This window comes from Culex quinquefasciatus, chromosome 3, assembly GCF_015732765.1.
Source record: "Culex quinquefasciatus strain JHB chromosome 3, VPISU_Cqui_1.0_pri_paternal, whole genome shotgun sequence".
NCBI classification, from domain to species: domain Eukaryota; kingdom Metazoa; phylum Arthropoda; class Insecta; order Diptera; family Culicidae; genus Culex; species Culex quinquefasciatus.
The window spans coordinates 48,257,340-48,275,272 of record NC_051863.1 but is presented as its reverse complement, the minus strand read 5'-3'; the positions used below and the strand labels follow the sequence as shown (position 1 = coordinate 48,275,272).

Sequence of the window (17,933 nt, the reverse complement as noted above, 5' to 3'; positions counted from 1 at the left end):
ATTGGGTTAATGTTGTTTCGATAAAAACATTGAATCCCCCGTAAAATTACATTTTCAAAAAAAAAAGAAAAAGGTGAGTTGAGGGTGACAAGCGGGAATTCTCGGGACATATTTCCTGAAAAACTTGCCTTTTTTTAAGCCTCTTGATATCCAGGAAATTTTGTCGAGATTCCCGGGAATTTTGATATTCATAAATATCAAAGCAAAAAATTAAACATCCAATCAGCGACAAAAAGAACAGTAAAATTACATTAAAATTACAGTAAAAAAAAAACAAACATATGGTGTCATTTCTATTTCACCAATGCTTCATTGGTTTGCAGAGTTAGAATGTGTTAGGTTAATTATTTGGTTTTAATTTTCAATTATTATTTTATAAGAATTAAACAGTTCTGCTCCAGCGAGCCCAAAGTTTACTTTAAAATACAAACAGTCAAGGCTAGAAATGAAAAACCAAGTATAAATTAAAATTAAAAGACTTCTCTTCTTCATTTTTGACATAGGACTATTTCTCTACTTAGGGGAAATATACCCTTTCTCAGCCTAATTCTATTATCGGCCTATCAGCACTTTGATCATGAATTACAGCTTTCATAAAGTGTTTTTGACTGTTTCAAAGTAACGAATAGCTCAAATAAAAGTGAGCAAGCAACTTTCCATTGTTTACGTATCTAAAAATGTTGATTTAATAGCGGAAATCTGCAAAAGTGATGAGAATTGGACGATCGGCTTAGACTGATTAAAATGGGTTTATTTCCCCTACTATATTGGGGGGCCAGTTCAGAAATTTTATCAAAACCGTCACAAGCGTGCCAAAAAAAATGACATATTTCAAACGCTTATATCTTTTCCCCCAACCGATTGATCCAGAAGATTCAATCAGCAGTCGAAAGGGAAAGACTTAAGCTATCGTTTTATTAAATAATAACTTTGACTAAACATAGTTAAAGCGCTTAAAACATGCAATCAAAATGAGTCATTTTTCAGTTCAAATCGGGCAGATGATCAATCAGAGCGAGCGTATGCATTCGAGGCCGCGCCCCTTTTGTGTCGTTCTCCGGCTGTGCCGCTATTTAAGCAGAAAATTTCGCAAAAGCAGGTCACTTTGGAACGAGCTCTCGAACCGGGTACATCGGGCCGGCGCGGAGCAGCAGCAGCCAATAGAAGAAGAGGACCAGCAGCAGAAGGAGGAACTTCGTACAAAGCTACACCAAGCGGATCAGTGGAAGTCGCCATGATGTGGCGGTTCTCATGAAAAATACCCATTTCGACAGTGGTGGCCAAAATCTGGAGTGGCCGGTGCCTTCAAAGAAGGTTCCCCCGGGGCCTGGGGGACATTTACAGAACCATACGAGTTTTGGCAAAATGGGTATCAAAATTCATGGTTTTTGATACTGAACATGAAAATGTCCGTTTCGACAGTAGTGGCCACAACCTGTACTGGCTGGTGCCCTCGAAGGAGGTTCCCCCGGGGCCCGGGGGAACATTTACAGAACCATACGAGTTGTGGCAATATGCACGGAGAAAAAAGAGTTCCCAAAATCGTGAACAAGCGTTCATGAAAATAGGAACCGCGAACAAAGTGTTCAAATTTCATGGTACGTTTTTCAAAACCGTACCATGGAATTTGAACACTTTGTTCGAGGTTCCCATTTTCATGAACGCTTGTTCACGATTTTGGGAACTCTTTTTTCTCCGTGTGGGTATCAAAATTCGAGGTTTCTGATACTGAACATGAAAATGGCCATTTTGACAGTAGTGGCCACAACCTGGAGTTGCCGGTGCTCTCATGGAAGGTTCACCTTAGGGGAACATTTTAACAATTTTGCCGACAAATCTATGAAACAAAATAAAATAATCTTATTCTAAATTTCACTAGCAATCCAAAAACATCAACAATCTCAATGAAATTGATTGGTCCTATGCCTTTCGGTTATGTCTCTGACATACCATCCTGAACGTTTTTTTTTTTCAAAATTTGGAGTTAAGTAATTTTCAATTTCGAAAAGGCAATTGTTATTTGAGTAAAATTCTGGCATTTTATATAATTTTCAGGAACAGCAATTATTTCCTTGTAGTTGTTTATATTTCTTTACTGATAAAGAGTTGTTGAGAACGAAAAAAAAAAATTGAAAATTTCGGGAATCGTTACCCTCTACAGTTGAGTAACGGAAAATGGTAGAGTTTAAAAAAAAGTATTTTTTTTTGTTGATTTTGAGTACGCAATCAAATCAGGCCTCTAATTTTACATAAAAAGTCCATTTTACACCAAATTTGCATCTCATCGTCATTTTAGGCTGCAAATTATTGAAAAACATGTCTTTTTTGCATGTTCAAAAATCGAAGGGGTTGTACCGGCCCTCCCTTAAGATATATTAAAAAATGGACCTCGGATTCGTGATCATGGACAAAAGTTATCCCTTAGGAAAAAGCTACACGCAAATCGAAAAGGGATCGGGGCAACTTTTCCTGATTTCGTGTGAGTTGGTTGAGAATTACCCAATCCTAAAATGTTGAGAAATTTTATGAGTTCCTCTTTCCAGTGCTTTTAAATGATATTTTTTTTTTGAAAATTGAAATATTAGCGAATTTATAGTTGGGTTGTAGAGGATTAAGCAATGTTGCTTCGATTAAATCGCACTGCAGGCATCTCCCTTTGCGTATCGTAAAATTTATAATTTTTGTCTATCGTAAGTTACTCACGAAATTTTTTTAATTTTTAATATTTTGTCTGTCATTACTGATACATAATAGTTTCAATGTAATGGAATAAAATATGCAAATTGAGACTCATGGTTTATTTTATGTACTTTTTCGTTTCCCCATAGCAAATACCACCCACGACTAACTAAATAGTTTTAATGCAATGAAAATAAGTTGTGCGTGCTCATAATCTTAAACCCAGTCAACACTTGCACCGTCACGTCTGTTTGTCTTTGTCTAAACCTTCCAGGATATGGTCCCGTTTGCAGTCCGCCTCGGGCCGTGGCCGTGGAAGCAAACAGGAAATGCGCCATCATCGATGCATCTTGCATTTCATCCCTCGCCACAATATAGGGTAGTCCTCATCACTCTGGGGGGACCCCTCTTTCACTTATGAACAACAATTAGATGCACCACCCTACTACCGCCACTGCCTCGGTACGGGGAGACCATATTTCATTCCGGAAAACGTGTTGTTAGGGGGCGGAAATGGAACCGGAAATGGGCGGCCACTGGAATTGCTGAATTTAGGTCAATTATCTCGAATGGCGCGAGCACTGATGGCGACGACGACGGCATTATCGTCCCGTTGTCGAGGCCCTTGGAGCCGTTTTTGTGGTGGATTTATTACAGAGCGAGGAAAAACCCTTTAATCGGCTTGCTTGGGAGTTTGTTTAAAAGGTTTTCTGGAAATCGTTCAAAGTTATAATTGCAGAGAAGTATTTGAAAAGCGATATTTACAAATGAAAATACTGATAAAAGTTAACAATACCTTCTGTTCAAAATAAATACTTGGTATTTTTCGAATATAAATGTATGTTTCTATTTGCTAAACTAACTTCAATTTCTTCTTCCTTCTTCTTCTCTTCCAGGTTGGCAGCGGCTCAAGAAGCGGCTCTCCAGGGCAACGGGGGCCAGTTTGGTCGCAAAGGAGGCCACTACTTAGCTGATAAGATGGGCGGCCCCAGTAGTCAGGGGGGCCAGCCTCCCGCGGGAGGTGGGCCCACGTCGCTCTTCATCCTCTCCGAGGATAACATCATTAGGAAGTGAGTATTGTGCAACGCAACGCAGCAGCGGGTTGTCACATCGGTCACGTTAATTTGAGACGTAAATTGGGAAAATTCTCTGAAAATTAACATTTGAAAAGACGGTTATGTGGATCTTATGCTCAAAAATGGAAACATGCCAATGAGAATATGTGGATAAGTGCTAACATTTTCCAGCACACTTGTTCTATGAAAGTATAAACAAAACTTTTGGTTTAGCATGAATTTTCTGATCTATTTGGAGTCTTCTTAAAAATTTAAGGTGTTCATTAGCACTTAGAGCGTCTGTTGTCTTTCTGTTGATTTGTATCATAGTTCGACGTCGTCGTGCTATCTTGTCGCACCCGCCATTTCGACGTTCCGAGAAAACACGTTTTAATGTTTGACCTTGAATTAACAAAAAAAGAGCACGCAATGTAAACAATAACAAACACATTTTGTTTGGCTGACCATTCTGTACATTGTCCCGAAGTTTGGTTGAAGTTGGTTGCTGGAGTCCCGAGTTATAATTGAATATCTCAGGATTGAAATCGAATTTTGGGGATCTGTGAAGGTCAAAAGATGAGGCATTGTGAGCTGTACAAATGGCGTTCTTAACTCAATTTGGCCCAAAATGCACGTGCGACAAGTTAGCACGACGGCGACGAGTTGATGTTTATTGAATTTGAGTAACTTTTACTGAAAAGTGGTTATTCGTCACCATTTTGTATCATAGTGTTTGGGCAGTTAGTAACATAATTTGCTTTAAAACTTGCTTCTGTAACCAGTTTGAGTGAATGCGATTATGATTTACATTGACTCATAATCTTGAAAAAAAAAGTTTTGCAACAATTTAACATAATTGAAAAGCGATAAATTTAGTTCAAATATCAAACTTTATGTGTTTCTATATTCCAAATCACATTTTTAATTAAATCACAACTCAAAGATTTAAATATTTAAAGGGAGTTTTTGAAATTAGTTTTCTTGCTAAAGGCACATTTCGTATTGAACATGAAGTATTTTTGACTGATATTGTTTAATAGTTTAATAATAATTTGGGACCATCTATAAACCACACGGACACTTTTTTGGAAATCTCACTGAAATTTTTTTAGTCGTTTCAGAACCCCACAAGGTTTATGGATAGACCCTTTATGTTTTTTAAAGTTACAATATTTTTTTAGAAATTGTTTATTTCCATTCCATAATATTATAAATTCGGTTGCCTGTTGTTTCAGAAATCAAGATTATATAAAATAAACCTTGATATGAAATGTTGGTTAGTTCAATGAGGAATAACGAATTGAATTAAATTAAATTAATTGCTTCATTTTATTTTAAATGCCTTTTCGGAATTTTGTTGCTAACAAAGTTAAGCAAATGTATATTACAACTTGAATTTCAGGGAAATATTTTTTAAGGGGAAATCCTGGGAATTCCCGGGACGGGAAATTGAACGTGAACGCTCCATAGCAACACAATGTCTTCCAGATACTTATTTTTTTAAACGTTATCTCTGTCCAATTTTTTTTAAATTCAATTCAGATTTCAAAAATTAAAATTGAAATTATATGCTCTAATTCTACCTCAGATATCATCAAACCGTATTACAATATAAACGACACTTGTGAACACATGACAGTAAAATAAAATGTGACTTTTTTTGTTTGTCTTTTGTCATTCGATAATTATCAGTTTTAAGAAGTTTAGGTGAAATAGCTTTTAAAGGGATTTTTGGTTACTTTTTTCCTTGATAATTTAACAAAAAGTATCTGGAAAGAATTTAAATATATTAAAAAATTGTTGAACCATTTTGATTTCTCAGAAAGTACCGTCATCAGGGGTGTCATTGGGTCTGGGGTGAGATTGGGTCATACACATTTCAGCATTTTTGTATGACCCAATCTTACCCCCAGACCCAATATCACCCTTGATGACGGTATAAAAATAAATGAATAAAAATAGTTTTATGACTAAAACATTTTAATCTCTTGAAAACTCTCTTGACGTTTTACTAAACATGGTATTTTTGCACTAAATATCAAAATAATGCTTAAAAAATAAATTTTCAAATCAATTTAACTGAAATTTATCAATATTGTAATAAAAATCATAAACAAAATATCGTAATGTTCACAAAAAATAATTACTTTGAGAAACTGTATTTCAGCAGCCAACCGTTCGATCAGCAATGTCAAATAAAGAAAATTGTAAAAAAATCTCTCAGCCTTTTGATTTTTTTACAAGGTTGCTTTTCCCTCATGAAGTATTTTAAAATACCTTTTTTGCAATTTCGTCGTGAAACTACTTACTTTTGGTTTTGTTCAAATATTACGTCCAGTGATTTTCGGGATTTCAGACCCCCCCCCCTCCCCCCTGTCACGCACTTTTCCTATACCTTTAACATGGGCTGTCACAAACCTCAGACCCCCCCCCCTCCCCCTATTCCTGGACGTAATTTTTGAACGAACCCTTTCCTGTCATTCTTGAACGACGAAATAGACTACTTTTCTGTACCAAAAATAACAGAATCGAATAGCGACACTTTTCAAAGTAAATGCTGAAAAGTTTTACTTTTCAGCACTGAAACGGGTGCTGAAAAGTTCAACTTTTCAGCACTTGTTTTGAAAAGTAACACTTTTCAAAATTTAAGTTGAATCGTTTAATTATTGACAAAATACATGCAAATTTTACTTAAAATTTCACTCAATGGGAGTTTTTCGGAATTGCAAAAAATGTTGTGTGGAACTCGTTGCAAAACTTGAAATCCTCTTTTTGCAACTTGTTGCATAAACTACTATTAACTTCAAAACTTTATCAAAAAATGTGTAAGGTTCTTTTCGATAGCAAATTTGTTGTGCATCTGAAAATGATTTTCTATGTTTTGTTTGATAGAATTGGATCTTTTCACAAATCACTCCAGATTTGATGGTATACTCAAATTTCCGAAAAAAACGTAATTTTCATCGAATAATAAAATTCAAAAAAAAGTTTTATAAACTCTGTCATTCCGTTTCTCAACCGTGAAGTTTTTTTGAAGATGTAATTTTTAAGAGAAATTTAATGTACTTTTCGAAATTACGTAAATTCAGAAAGGTAATTTTTCATTTAGAACATTTTTTATTTTATTTTAGAATTGTGTGTTTTTTTAAACTTTGCTGGGTTATTTTTTTGAGTGTAATAATATTCTACAAAGTTGTAGTGCAGACCATTACAAAAATTTGGATGTAAGAAATTTGAAATCATCACGAGTTATCGCAGTAATACGAAAAAATGAGATTCTTGCTTGTTTTGATGGTATCAATAGCTCCACTAAATTTGAGCTTGATCAGAAAATTTTGGTTTTAATTTTGCACTTTTTTGTGCACCATATATTGAATTGAAACGAACGAATGATGCAACTGGGTGTTTCGGTCATTTGAAAGTTGAATTATAAAAATTTAGCTTCGAGGAATCTGCCGGATTAAGGAATTACTGCTCCACGGCCGCTTTACTTTTTGCAATGATTAAAATATTCAAAATTAAAACTTAATTTCAAAATAAACTAAAACATGAGTAGCTAAACTTTTTAAATTCTACGAAAGTCAGGGTAAGGAAAAAAAAAGATTAGTTATACTTAAACCACCTTAAACCTTCCGAAAGTCTTACAAGTGACTTTTTTATGTTCAAAGTACACGTTCGCAGCTGCCAAAGGTTGATGGATGGTCCCTCGAGAGAATTTCATCAACATTTTTGAGTTCCAGTTTCTAAAAGTATAAAAATAATACTTAAGCAGTCTGAATTTTTCGAAAGAGTTATTAGATTTTAAGGCAAAAGTGATATTGCATTGACCTGCTAAAAATAGTTTAAGTTAACTCTGTTACGTAAGGTTCAATAGCCCCAAACCTCCCACAGATACACCCGCTTCATCATCGAGTGGCCCCCGTTCGAGTACGCCGTGCTGCTGACAATCATCGCCAACTGCGTGGTGCTGGCCCTCGAGGAGCACCTGCCCCACGGCGACAAGACGCTGCTCGCCCAGAAGCTGGAAAAGACGGAGGCCTACTTCCTGGGCATCTTCTGCGTCGAGGCCTCGCTCAAGATCCTCGCGCTCGGGTTCGTCATGCACAAACACTCCTACCTCAGGAACATCTGGAACATAATGGATTTTTTCGTCGTAGTCACGGGGTAAGTTGGACCCCTCGCGGTCGCGGAGCTTGAATTTTACCATTTTTTTTTATTACGGGACGCGTGTTAATTACACGAGGCTCTGCCCAGCCATTCGGTAATAATTAGCAGATGAAGTCTGGGGTCTGGGGAAATGGGGAAGTTGGGAACAGGTAATGTGCGGATTATTTACGCGTTGGTGCGGGAACCTTATGGTTATGGTTGTGACAAATTACCGAGGCCTCCTCCCTCTGGCAGAGTGTTGAATCGAATTAGGGCAGCCTACGCACCTTGCTCCTACACACGTGGTCACGAAAGTTGTTGGTGAGGGAAATATTTGATTTATTTTTGTGCCTAGGTAAATCATTCCATTTAAATAAAAAAAAAAGTTCTTAAAACATATAAAGAGCTTAGGGTAGAGTAGTCATCAATGAGACACGGGGAACAATGATAAAATGGCTCTCACAAGTCGTAGTTTCAACCAATCAGGCTCATATTTGGGGGAAAGGTGTGTCTACTGGATACACGTCTGCCATATTAGTGGCTTTGGTTATGGACGCTCCCTTGAAAAGTAATTCATAAATGTTTGATTCTGGGGTGTAAAAGTAAATTATGGACAAAAAAATACTTGTTCGCTCGTAGGCTGCCATTCACACCAAAACTAATATTTCTTCAAATTTCTTTCGACGTTCTATAGGGATTAAGTTGGGCTACAATGTCCTTTCATTAGATTTGGCCAAAATTTAGAATATACCCAGAATCCAGGGCTGTCTCATTGTTCCCCACTCATTTCAGCCCATGGATAACAATGAGACACTTCGATTTTTCTTCAATAAACTTTTCAAAATCGATGGAAATCTTTCAAAACATGAATTAAAAGTGATTTTTGGCATATTTACAGAGTTTAAACTTCATTTAACCAAAAATACAAAATTATTTGGTATTAATATATGGATTTTACAAAATTTAAATACTTTTTAGTGTAACTTTTGTTATTAAAAGTTTCATGTTGGCAAAATTGCTCTAAAATGTTCAAGGCAAGTCACCTGCAATGGAACAATACAAAAACATGATGTTTTGCTAGAAAAATGTTGATTTTCGTAGAGTGTCTCATTGTTCCCCAGCTGTCTCATTGTTCCTGCCAAGTGCGTCTACAATGAGACAGTTGAATAACTCTGGTTATAGATGTCGGATCGATCTCATATTTTTGTCAATGTTAGAACACATTAAAAGAATGATAATGCAACTAAAAGCTCATTAAAACATGCTGATGAAAAAAATAGAAAAATCGTTGAAAGTTGAAAACCAAAAGTGTCTCATTGATGACTACCCTACCCTATCCCCTTTCCTGACTATGTCACATTTCAAATTCAAGGTATAAATTACAAAAAAAATCTCCTGTTCAGTTTTCCCTATTTTCTCACGACATTCCCATGGCCACGTGTTGAACTTGCTTCCGGTGCGTGTATCGGCGTGCTTCCTTCAAACGGGGGGTACAACTTTCTCTCGGAAATGGGCAATTTCTTGAATCCGGTGTGGTGGCGGCCAATTCGTACCCAACCAAGAGTCCTTCCTCGCAGCAAAGGACAAGGCAGGTGGGCCAAAGCAAATGGAATTTAATCACTGCTTCATAGGGTGGAGTTGGGGCAGGGCGGAAACGAACCATAACCGCACGCGAACATGCCTCCACGTGGTGGCACTCAGTAATAAATCAGCGCCAACTCACGGCCTTCTTAGCCGTGAGCGTGTTTCACGTGTAGGTACAGGGACTAATCGATTTCTTGTCGCCCCCTCATCCGCCCGTGCCGTTTGCCACCATCAGCTCCATGACGATATTCGCCGAGGCCAACGTCGATGTCGATTTGCGTATGCTTCGATCGTTTCGCGTTCTGCGACCGCTTAAACTCGTTAGTAGGATTCCAAGTAAGCGCGAGCTCCAGGGTTCTCAGATTTATTCTTCATTTTCTTGAGGGGTCGTGCAAGTATTACGCAACTCAGAATTACTCAATAAATACAAAACTCTTATTACAAATCAGTCTTGTCGAAGTTTCGTAATATCTGCACGAACCCCTCAATCTTTTCTTCTTCGAGTTTCCTTTTGTTTAAGTTCGCGTGATCCGCGGTTAGATTCGATAGGATAGACGATAGAGTGCTAGGCGCTACGCTACGCTAGGCAACGTGTGAAATTCCAGTTCCGTTTCCTGATTTGCCGCTCTGCAATTGTGGTACTGACTGTGTGGCTAGAATAGAAGGGGTTTTCGGCGGGAAGGGGTAGGTAGTGGTGGTCGTCACCGTGTAAACTGAGTATGGTTATAAGCTACTATTAGAGGTGGTTGGGTTGGAGTTTTTTTTATTTCTATAGTATGTTTGTATAGTTATTAAAGTAGTTCAAATTCGACTTACACGATCTATTACAGGGATAATATGTATGAGTGTACTTGATTCTAAATATGAGCTTGATAGGAATTTCGAGCAGCCACCTTAGAAAAAGTGTCATTTTCAGGCTATTAAGATTTTATCAAATCTTGAATTCATACAATTCAACCACTGTGGGTGAAATGGGTACAAATCGCGAATTGGGCATGTTACGCATAAGGATGCTGGTCAAAAATTCTACAAAATTAAAGGCACGATTCTTCAGATTTCAACGAATATTATTGAAAAAAAAGCATTTCTATGTGAGAATGTCCATGCATTCTAGTAAACGTCATCATCATCAACAAAAATCAGGAGGCAAAAAAAAGTTATTTATCAAAATTGATGAATATTTTAATTAAAAAAAAAAAACACTTTCAAAATCGAATGTAAACTATTCAAAATACATTGCAACATGGTTTTTTGTGTATTTGTTATCAAACATAGACTTAGATATGCTGAATTTTTGGATCAAAAAGACAAAAATGGTTTAGAAGACCAATATTTTCATAAATTCATTCATTTTAGTGGTATCATAATGGAATTATAATTATTTTTAACTTGATTCCTAGGAAATTTTCACATAATTCTTTTATTTTACAGAATTTTTATCAAGAGGTTACATACATGTAAATCGGAAAAAATATCAAAGGTTGTTTTGAGCACACACTTCAACTTTTATTAATGCTGTTTTCAGCGCATTAAAATATACATTTTCATTTATGAACAAAACAAATTTGAAGACATTTGGTTGTATGATTGCCGAGATAGAGCTATTTGAAGTTAGCAGTTTCAAAAAACGGTTGCCACGATATCTTAACACCGCTTTAACCAATGTTGATCAAAATTTTGGTGAAGACTCGGTAAAAATTGTTTTGTGTGTATGATGAAGGCCAACTTTTAAAAAGTTTATTTAAAAAAAAAAGATAAAAGTATTATTATGTTTTTCATATAAAAAATCGCAAGTTTTTGATTGTTGTATTTTTTAAAAAAGCAAAATTTCAAAATCGGTCTTCGTCATGCACACGGGATATGTCTTGGGAGTCTTCACTGCAAATTTCAGCCAAAATGGTCTATCCCATCTCGAGATTTCGTGGCACCCGTAAATCAACTCGGTGTTTCGAGAAAAAAAAGCTTAGAATGTTTGACAGTTTACTTTGCGCATGGAAAAATTTTGAGCTTAAATCGTTTCTTAATCAGTTTATTGATGAAATATCTTCATGAAACATTCAGGAGTGATTGAAAATCATCTTCCAGGTTCGTTCAATAAATTTTCTGTAATATGATATTTTTGTTGTACAAAGATCGGAAAATTTTACGAATGTTCCATGTTTTAACATTGAAAATCGGACCATTAGTTGCTGAGATATCGACATTAGAAAATGGTGGGTGGCTTGGGAAGGACTTAGAAAACTTCAATTTTCCTGTTTTTTTTTTCTTTAAGCCGCTGTATCTCAGCAACCAGAGGTCCAATCTTCAATGTTTCTTAGATAATTTAATTTTTTTATAAACTTTTAAAAATAAATATTTTCAGAAATGGTCACTCATGGTCACTATTTTTTAAAATCGAAAAAAAAACTGCAAATATTTTGCTAAAATCAAACTTTTGGTGGCTATATCTTGAAAACAGAGCCCTTTATCAAAAAATCTGTAAAGTACATTTCGATTGGAAATTCAATTTTGCAGTAAAAAATTATGTCAAATTTGTTTTTGCAAGAAATTTTAATTTTTTCCAAAAATCACTATTTTAAAAAAAAAAATCATAACTCGGCGGCAGATTTTTTGACCATCTTTCTCTATAGCTCAAAAGTTGCGGGTTTTGTCCCCTAAAACATATCAAAAAATCTAGAAAATCTCGAAAATTTTAAGTCCTTCCTGTTTGCTACAACTGATCGGAAGAAACCAAAGTTGTATAACTGCAATTTTTTTGAATTATCAATCTTAATTTTTTTATTTAGATTTGTTTTTTTTTCATTTAAATTCATTTAAAATCTTCAAAATACTTGTTAAACTCGTGCATACCTTGAGCATTAAAAAAAAATAAAGATCTTAACTCGTTACAACAGTGGGAACAATTTTAATATTTTTTTAATTAAAGTTTTTTCATCAAACGTGAAATTCAGTTGACTTATTGTTGTTTTCTTTACTATAAGATCAAATTAATTTTTTTCAGTTAAGGCAGGCAATTATTTTTAAATCTTTTTTAAATTATTAGAGGGTTGTAGGTGTCAAAATATGAATATTCCTCTGAAATATTTTCCAATCGAATTAAATAAACTGAAATATGTTTTCAATCATCACTGATCTTTATTTTTAAATATTGTTTTGCTTGAAAAAACTTTAATAAAACTTTAATGAACTGTCATGAATTTTTCGATATTTTGCGTAAGCATAGCTGTGATAATACAGTCGACTCTCTGGCTGTCGATCTTCTCGATATCAATAATTCTCCATCTATCGATGAATTCTTCAGTCCCTTCAATCTGCATACTTCAATTATCTTCATTCCTCGATATTTTCCCTTGCTTGAAGGATCTCTTCCTCAACGGTCCCTTGGATTCTGTTTGCTTTATAAATCTCTTCCGGTTGTCAATAATTTCACTTTCTCATGGCTTGCATAGACATTTTTCTTGGCGAAACGAAACTTTGAAGGGTGTTTGACATTAGTTTGTTTTTGTTTGATGGACGTTGCCATGATTCTCTCCCATAGCTGGGTATCAAGAAAAAAATATTTTCAATCGAGTCTTCATTTTGCATTGTTCTGTAAACTGATGATTCTCTTCCTCGACGGTTCCTTGGATATTGACAGCCAGAGAGTCGACTGTATTTAGCATCCAGTGAAACTAATTGCTTTTATCCTTAAAAAAAAATTTCCCGCTCAATCTGAATCAGATTTTCTCGAAGTGGTATGAGCAACGCGCTATGAAAATAGTTCAATTTAAATTATGCATGTTTAAATCGGAAAATTCGCTATTTCTCCGCTTAAACTTTATAAAATTGAAAAAAAATCAGCATTTTTGCAAGCTGAGTAAATTTCTATCCAGAATTTTGCAGCTTAAAAAAATCAAACATTTGCTGTCAAAAGTATAAACATTCTCAGGACAGTCGTTCTGTATCGCAGATATGAATATTTCAATAGAGATTAGTTCAAATTTGTAAAAAAATAAATAAATTTAGTGTCAAACTTTATTATGGTGATTGTTTAAAATTCGAAACTCGACCTCCTCTATTAGTAAGATCGCGGGTAACTAACCATACAAAATATTTACATTCGTGCGTGTGCGTTTCTCGTCCTTAAGTTTACAGCGAATTCCACAAACCGCATAGTGTATAGAACTTCAGACTAGCTGAACCATAACTTCGTTCCGTTTCCGTGTGTGTGTTTGTGTTCCGCTAGATAGATGAAGCATTATTTTGCTGTGTCTTTTTCTTCCACAATATATGATGGAAGACATCCGAAACAACAAATAAACCAACCGACACGTGGGAGGACATTTTGATCGTTAAGGGACGATGGCGATTAAAAAGTCATTCCAAAGGGGGGGCTCATGAACGGAAAGTTTGCTTCATAGTGTGGTGTGCGCTCTCTATATCATAACCATATTAGTAGACAGTATAGTTCCTTAGGGGTAGTTAAGAAAAACTATAAAGAAAAGTCTCAATTGGTCATTATCAAAGGCTCTATCGGGGCAAAACATGGCCGTAAATGTTCTTCGGGGGGAAAACGTGATTCAAACGACTTTATTGGAAGCTGTAAAGTTTGCAATCGTTTAAGGTTGTTTTTTTTGGGAATCACTTCATATTTTGAACAGCTATCATTTTGAAAAAAAAAAAGATCTGGGGTTGAATACGTTTAATTTGGCTAGAGATAGTTTTCATAGATGAATTAGTTGTTGTAATGCTCTCTCAATGCTTTATCATGGTATCAAAAATCACTGATGATTAGTTGATATTCGCTGAATTTTGCACAAAAAGTTAATTCTTGAAAGACTTCTAGAGCACTTTTTCAAAACAACAAATGCGCCATGGGTATCCTATATTCATAGGCCCGTTTGAAAAAGTAAGCAATATTTTAAATATCTCATAAAGGAAAGGATATCAAATAAATGTATTTTCCCAATGTCCTTTTATTCTTACATTATTCTTTTAATTTTCATGCTTATTATTTTTTTCGTTTCTGAAAATACTAATAAATAATTAAAATAATTAAATATTTATGAAAATGAGGTTTGCGTTAAGAGAGCATAACATCGACCAAATAGAACATTTAGCTACCATAGTAAGGCTAATTGTTTACAACTCGTGTTTAATCATTAGACTACAAAATAGTTCCTTCATACATAATGGCGTGGTTTTTTCCTCTTTTTTTCTCTCATTTTTCCTTCTATCGCCTGGTTTCCGGTGTGCGTGTGTGCGTTTGCTAATTCCTGTTTAAAATTGAAAAAAAAATCTGTGTATCTTCGAAAAAACCAAACACACAGATTCATCACATTATTCCCGCAGAAGGGGCCCGAAGTAGATCTGCGAACGTTACGGGCTATCCGTGTGTTACGGCCCCTCAAATTAGTGTCTGGAATTCCTAGTGAGTAGCGATGCTAGATCAAACTCGGTGTGTGTGTGTGATACTTAGATTTCCACCCTTTTCCACCTGAAAAGAAAGAAACCACACTCAAGAATATCTGTTTCTCTCTGTAGATATGTGTGTTTGTAATACAAAAAAACTCTTTCTTAGTGTGTAAACTTGTAGTTGTAGAGAAGCGCCCCCTTAGGGGGGGGCGTTCGATGTTGTGTGACACCTGTTGTAGATGTTTATCGATTTGTGGTTACCGAGGAAGAACTAACAAACACCGTTTTCTTGTCCTTCCTTCACCTCTCACCCTCCAGGTTTACAAGTAGTTTTAAAGTCTATCATCAAAGCCATGGCGCCGTTGCTGCAAATAGGATTGTTGGTCTTGTTTGCAATTGTTATCTTTGCAATCATAGGCTTAGAGTTTTACTCGGGTGCTCTGCATAGAAGTTGTTATAGTTTAGAAGATATCTGTGAGTATCTCAACCGCGATGGCTTATGAATGACCCCCTAACTGTCTCTCTCAATAAAAAAAAACACCCACAGCTCAAATAGTTAAGGAGGGCGAGTTTCCGACGCCCTGCAACGCCGACAATGACACGATCGCACCGACGGGGGCGTACGTGTGCAACAGCAGCGACAGCACCTGCGTCGAGCAGTGGGAGGGCCCCAACTTTGGCATCACCAGCTTCGACAACATCGGGTTCGCGATGCTGACCGTGTTCCAGTGCATCACGATGGAGGGCTGGACGGCGATCCTGTACTGGGTGAGTGATTTTTTTTTTAGATTTGCAAGGCAGTAAATTATGGTTATACGAAACTAATTTCAATTACTATCTTTAAAAATATATATTAAAGAAGCCTTTAACAGTTTAGGATGAGTTGGGGATAACAAGTCAAACCGTGAATTAGCGAACTATGTTTATACATGAATTGACGAGAAATTGTATTTAATTATAATTTCTTGTTTTATTTATTATTTTTATTATTTTATACTTTAGAAGCAATTAAACATCATTAAATTTTCAACGATAAATTTGTCGATAACAATTTGCTTCGAGTTAGTCAGCCAAATATTTATCTATTTGTGTTGTTCTTATTAAGAACTTGTGTGACAGCCTAAACTATCAAAAAATTCAAGGGTTGTCAATTAGGTCATTCTCTCTCAACTCAAATATTGTTGTTCATGAAACTTTGGTTCAACCAGTTTCTCAACCATCTTCTAGGCTTATCAAATCCCTGATCACGAACCTGGGGTACATTTTTCGATATCTTATGACGGAATACAGATGACAATTTGAATTTTGGATTTAAAAAATTGACATTAAAATTGACAGGTATTTTAATAAAAAAAAAATTAGAAGTCAAATTAAAAAAAAAGTTTTTAAGGATATATTTAAAAAAGGAAGAAAACTTTCAAAAACATTGACGATACTAGACTTTTAATTTTTTTTTAACCGTTTGAAAGAATGGAAACAGTCACGAAAATATTCGCACTATCATTAATGTTTAATGATAAAGTTTTAAAAATTTGAAAATCTCTCAAAAATTTTTAGAAGTTAAACTTTTCATTTTTAAGGAACTGCTCATGTTTGACATAAAGGGGAAGCTCTCCAAAATATTATGAAAAGGTTTTTGAAAAAATTGAACGACAATGATGAAAAAGTTATTTTTTTTAAGGCTGGTACAGTCATGCCTCGGTTAAGCACCGCATATGGGGAATGCAAAACCGAGGTGTGCATATCTGAAGCACAGAGCCTATGGGATTTTGGCTATAACACGTCTTTTTCGCATGTTCAATAATGAAAGGGGTCGCACCGTCCCTCCGTCACGAGATATCAAAAAAACGGACCTCGGATTCGTGATCAGGGACAAAAGTTACCCTTTAGGACAAAATTCGGGGGTCGGGGCAACTTTTCCCGATTTCGTGTGAGTTGGTAGAGAATAACCCTTATATGAACATTTTCACAAAAATACGTATTTTTCTTGAATTTTGAAAATGCAGTTTTTTACTATAAAAACCTCAAAACAATTGTTATTGCAATATGGGTATCAAATGATCGGGATTTTTTCATACATTTCGAATGTCATATATTTTTTTTGAAATTACTGAAAAAATCACAAAACTACGTAATATGGGAATCATATGATCGGGATTTTGTCATACATTTTGAATGTAATAACAAATTTTTTTGAAAAAACTTTTTTTTAACAAAACTACGTATTTTCGAAAATATACTCAAAATCTCAGTTTTTCTCAATATGGGTTACAAATGATCGGATTTTTTCATACATTTCGAATGTAACAACAACCTTTTTTGAAAATACTAGTAATTTTCACAAAACTACGTATTTTTGAGAAAATATTTAAAGTTTCATTTTGAAAGTATTGAGTATTTGAAGAAAAAAGCTGTTAAAACTTTCGAAATTTACAAAAATATCCTGATAATTTGATACCTATGTTAAAAAACTGAAATTTTGAGTATTTTAAAAAAAATACGAAGTTTTGTGAAAAAATGGTTATTTTTCAAAAATTGTGTTATAAATTTCGAAATGTATGAAAAAATCCCGATCGTTTGATATCCATATTGTAAAAGATTGAAATTTGGAGAGTTTTTTTTTAATACGTAGTTTTGTGAAAATTTTTAGTATTTTCAAAAAATGTGTTTTAGCTCTTGAAATATATGAAAAAATCCCGATCGTTTGGAATCGATATTGTGTAAAACATAACATTTAGTAGTTTTTCATAAATACGTAATTTTGTGAAAATTTTGAGTATTTTCAAAAAAAATTGTTACTACATTCGAAATGAATGAAAAAATCCGATCATTTGATACCCATATTGTGAAAAACAGATTTTTTTTGTATTTTTTTTTAAATACGTAGTTTTGTGAAAATTTCAGTATTTTCAAAAATTTGTTATTATTTTCTAAATGTATGCAAAAATCCTCATCATTTGATAGCCACGTCACGATTGATAGTCACGAGGTACCAAAAAAAACCGCGGATTCGAGATCAGGGACCAAAATTATCCCTCGGGGCAAAGTTTAACCTAAATTTCAAAAGGGTCGGGG

The 17,933-nt window shown here is 35.1% G+C and overlaps 1 protein-coding gene across 13 annotated transcripts in view; it reads left to right on the top strand.

Annotated features, from left to right (window-relative positions):
* LOC6036934 (voltage-dependent calcium channel type A subunit alpha-1) overlaps positions 1–17,933 on the top strand; it is a 176,843-nt gene that overhangs the window by 41,402 nt on the left and 117,508 nt on the right. For 12 of the 13 annotated variants that reach the window (XM_038264614.1, XM_038264621.1, XM_038264617.1 and 9 more), the window contains exons 2-6: positions 3,576–3,749; positions 7,626–7,898; positions 14,774–14,874; positions 15,177–15,332; positions 15,406–15,626. In XM_038264614.1, the coding sequence (XP_038120542.1) occupies positions 3,576–3,749; positions 7,626–7,898; positions 14,774–14,874; positions 15,177–15,332; positions 15,406–15,626 (925 nt within the window). Of the gene's footprint in view, positions 1–3,575; positions 3,750–7,625; positions 7,899–9,699; positions 9,801–14,773; positions 14,875–15,176; positions 15,333–15,405; positions 15,627–17,933 lie in introns of all 13 variants that reach the window. The other variant, XM_038264615.1, reaches the window with a different exon arrangement.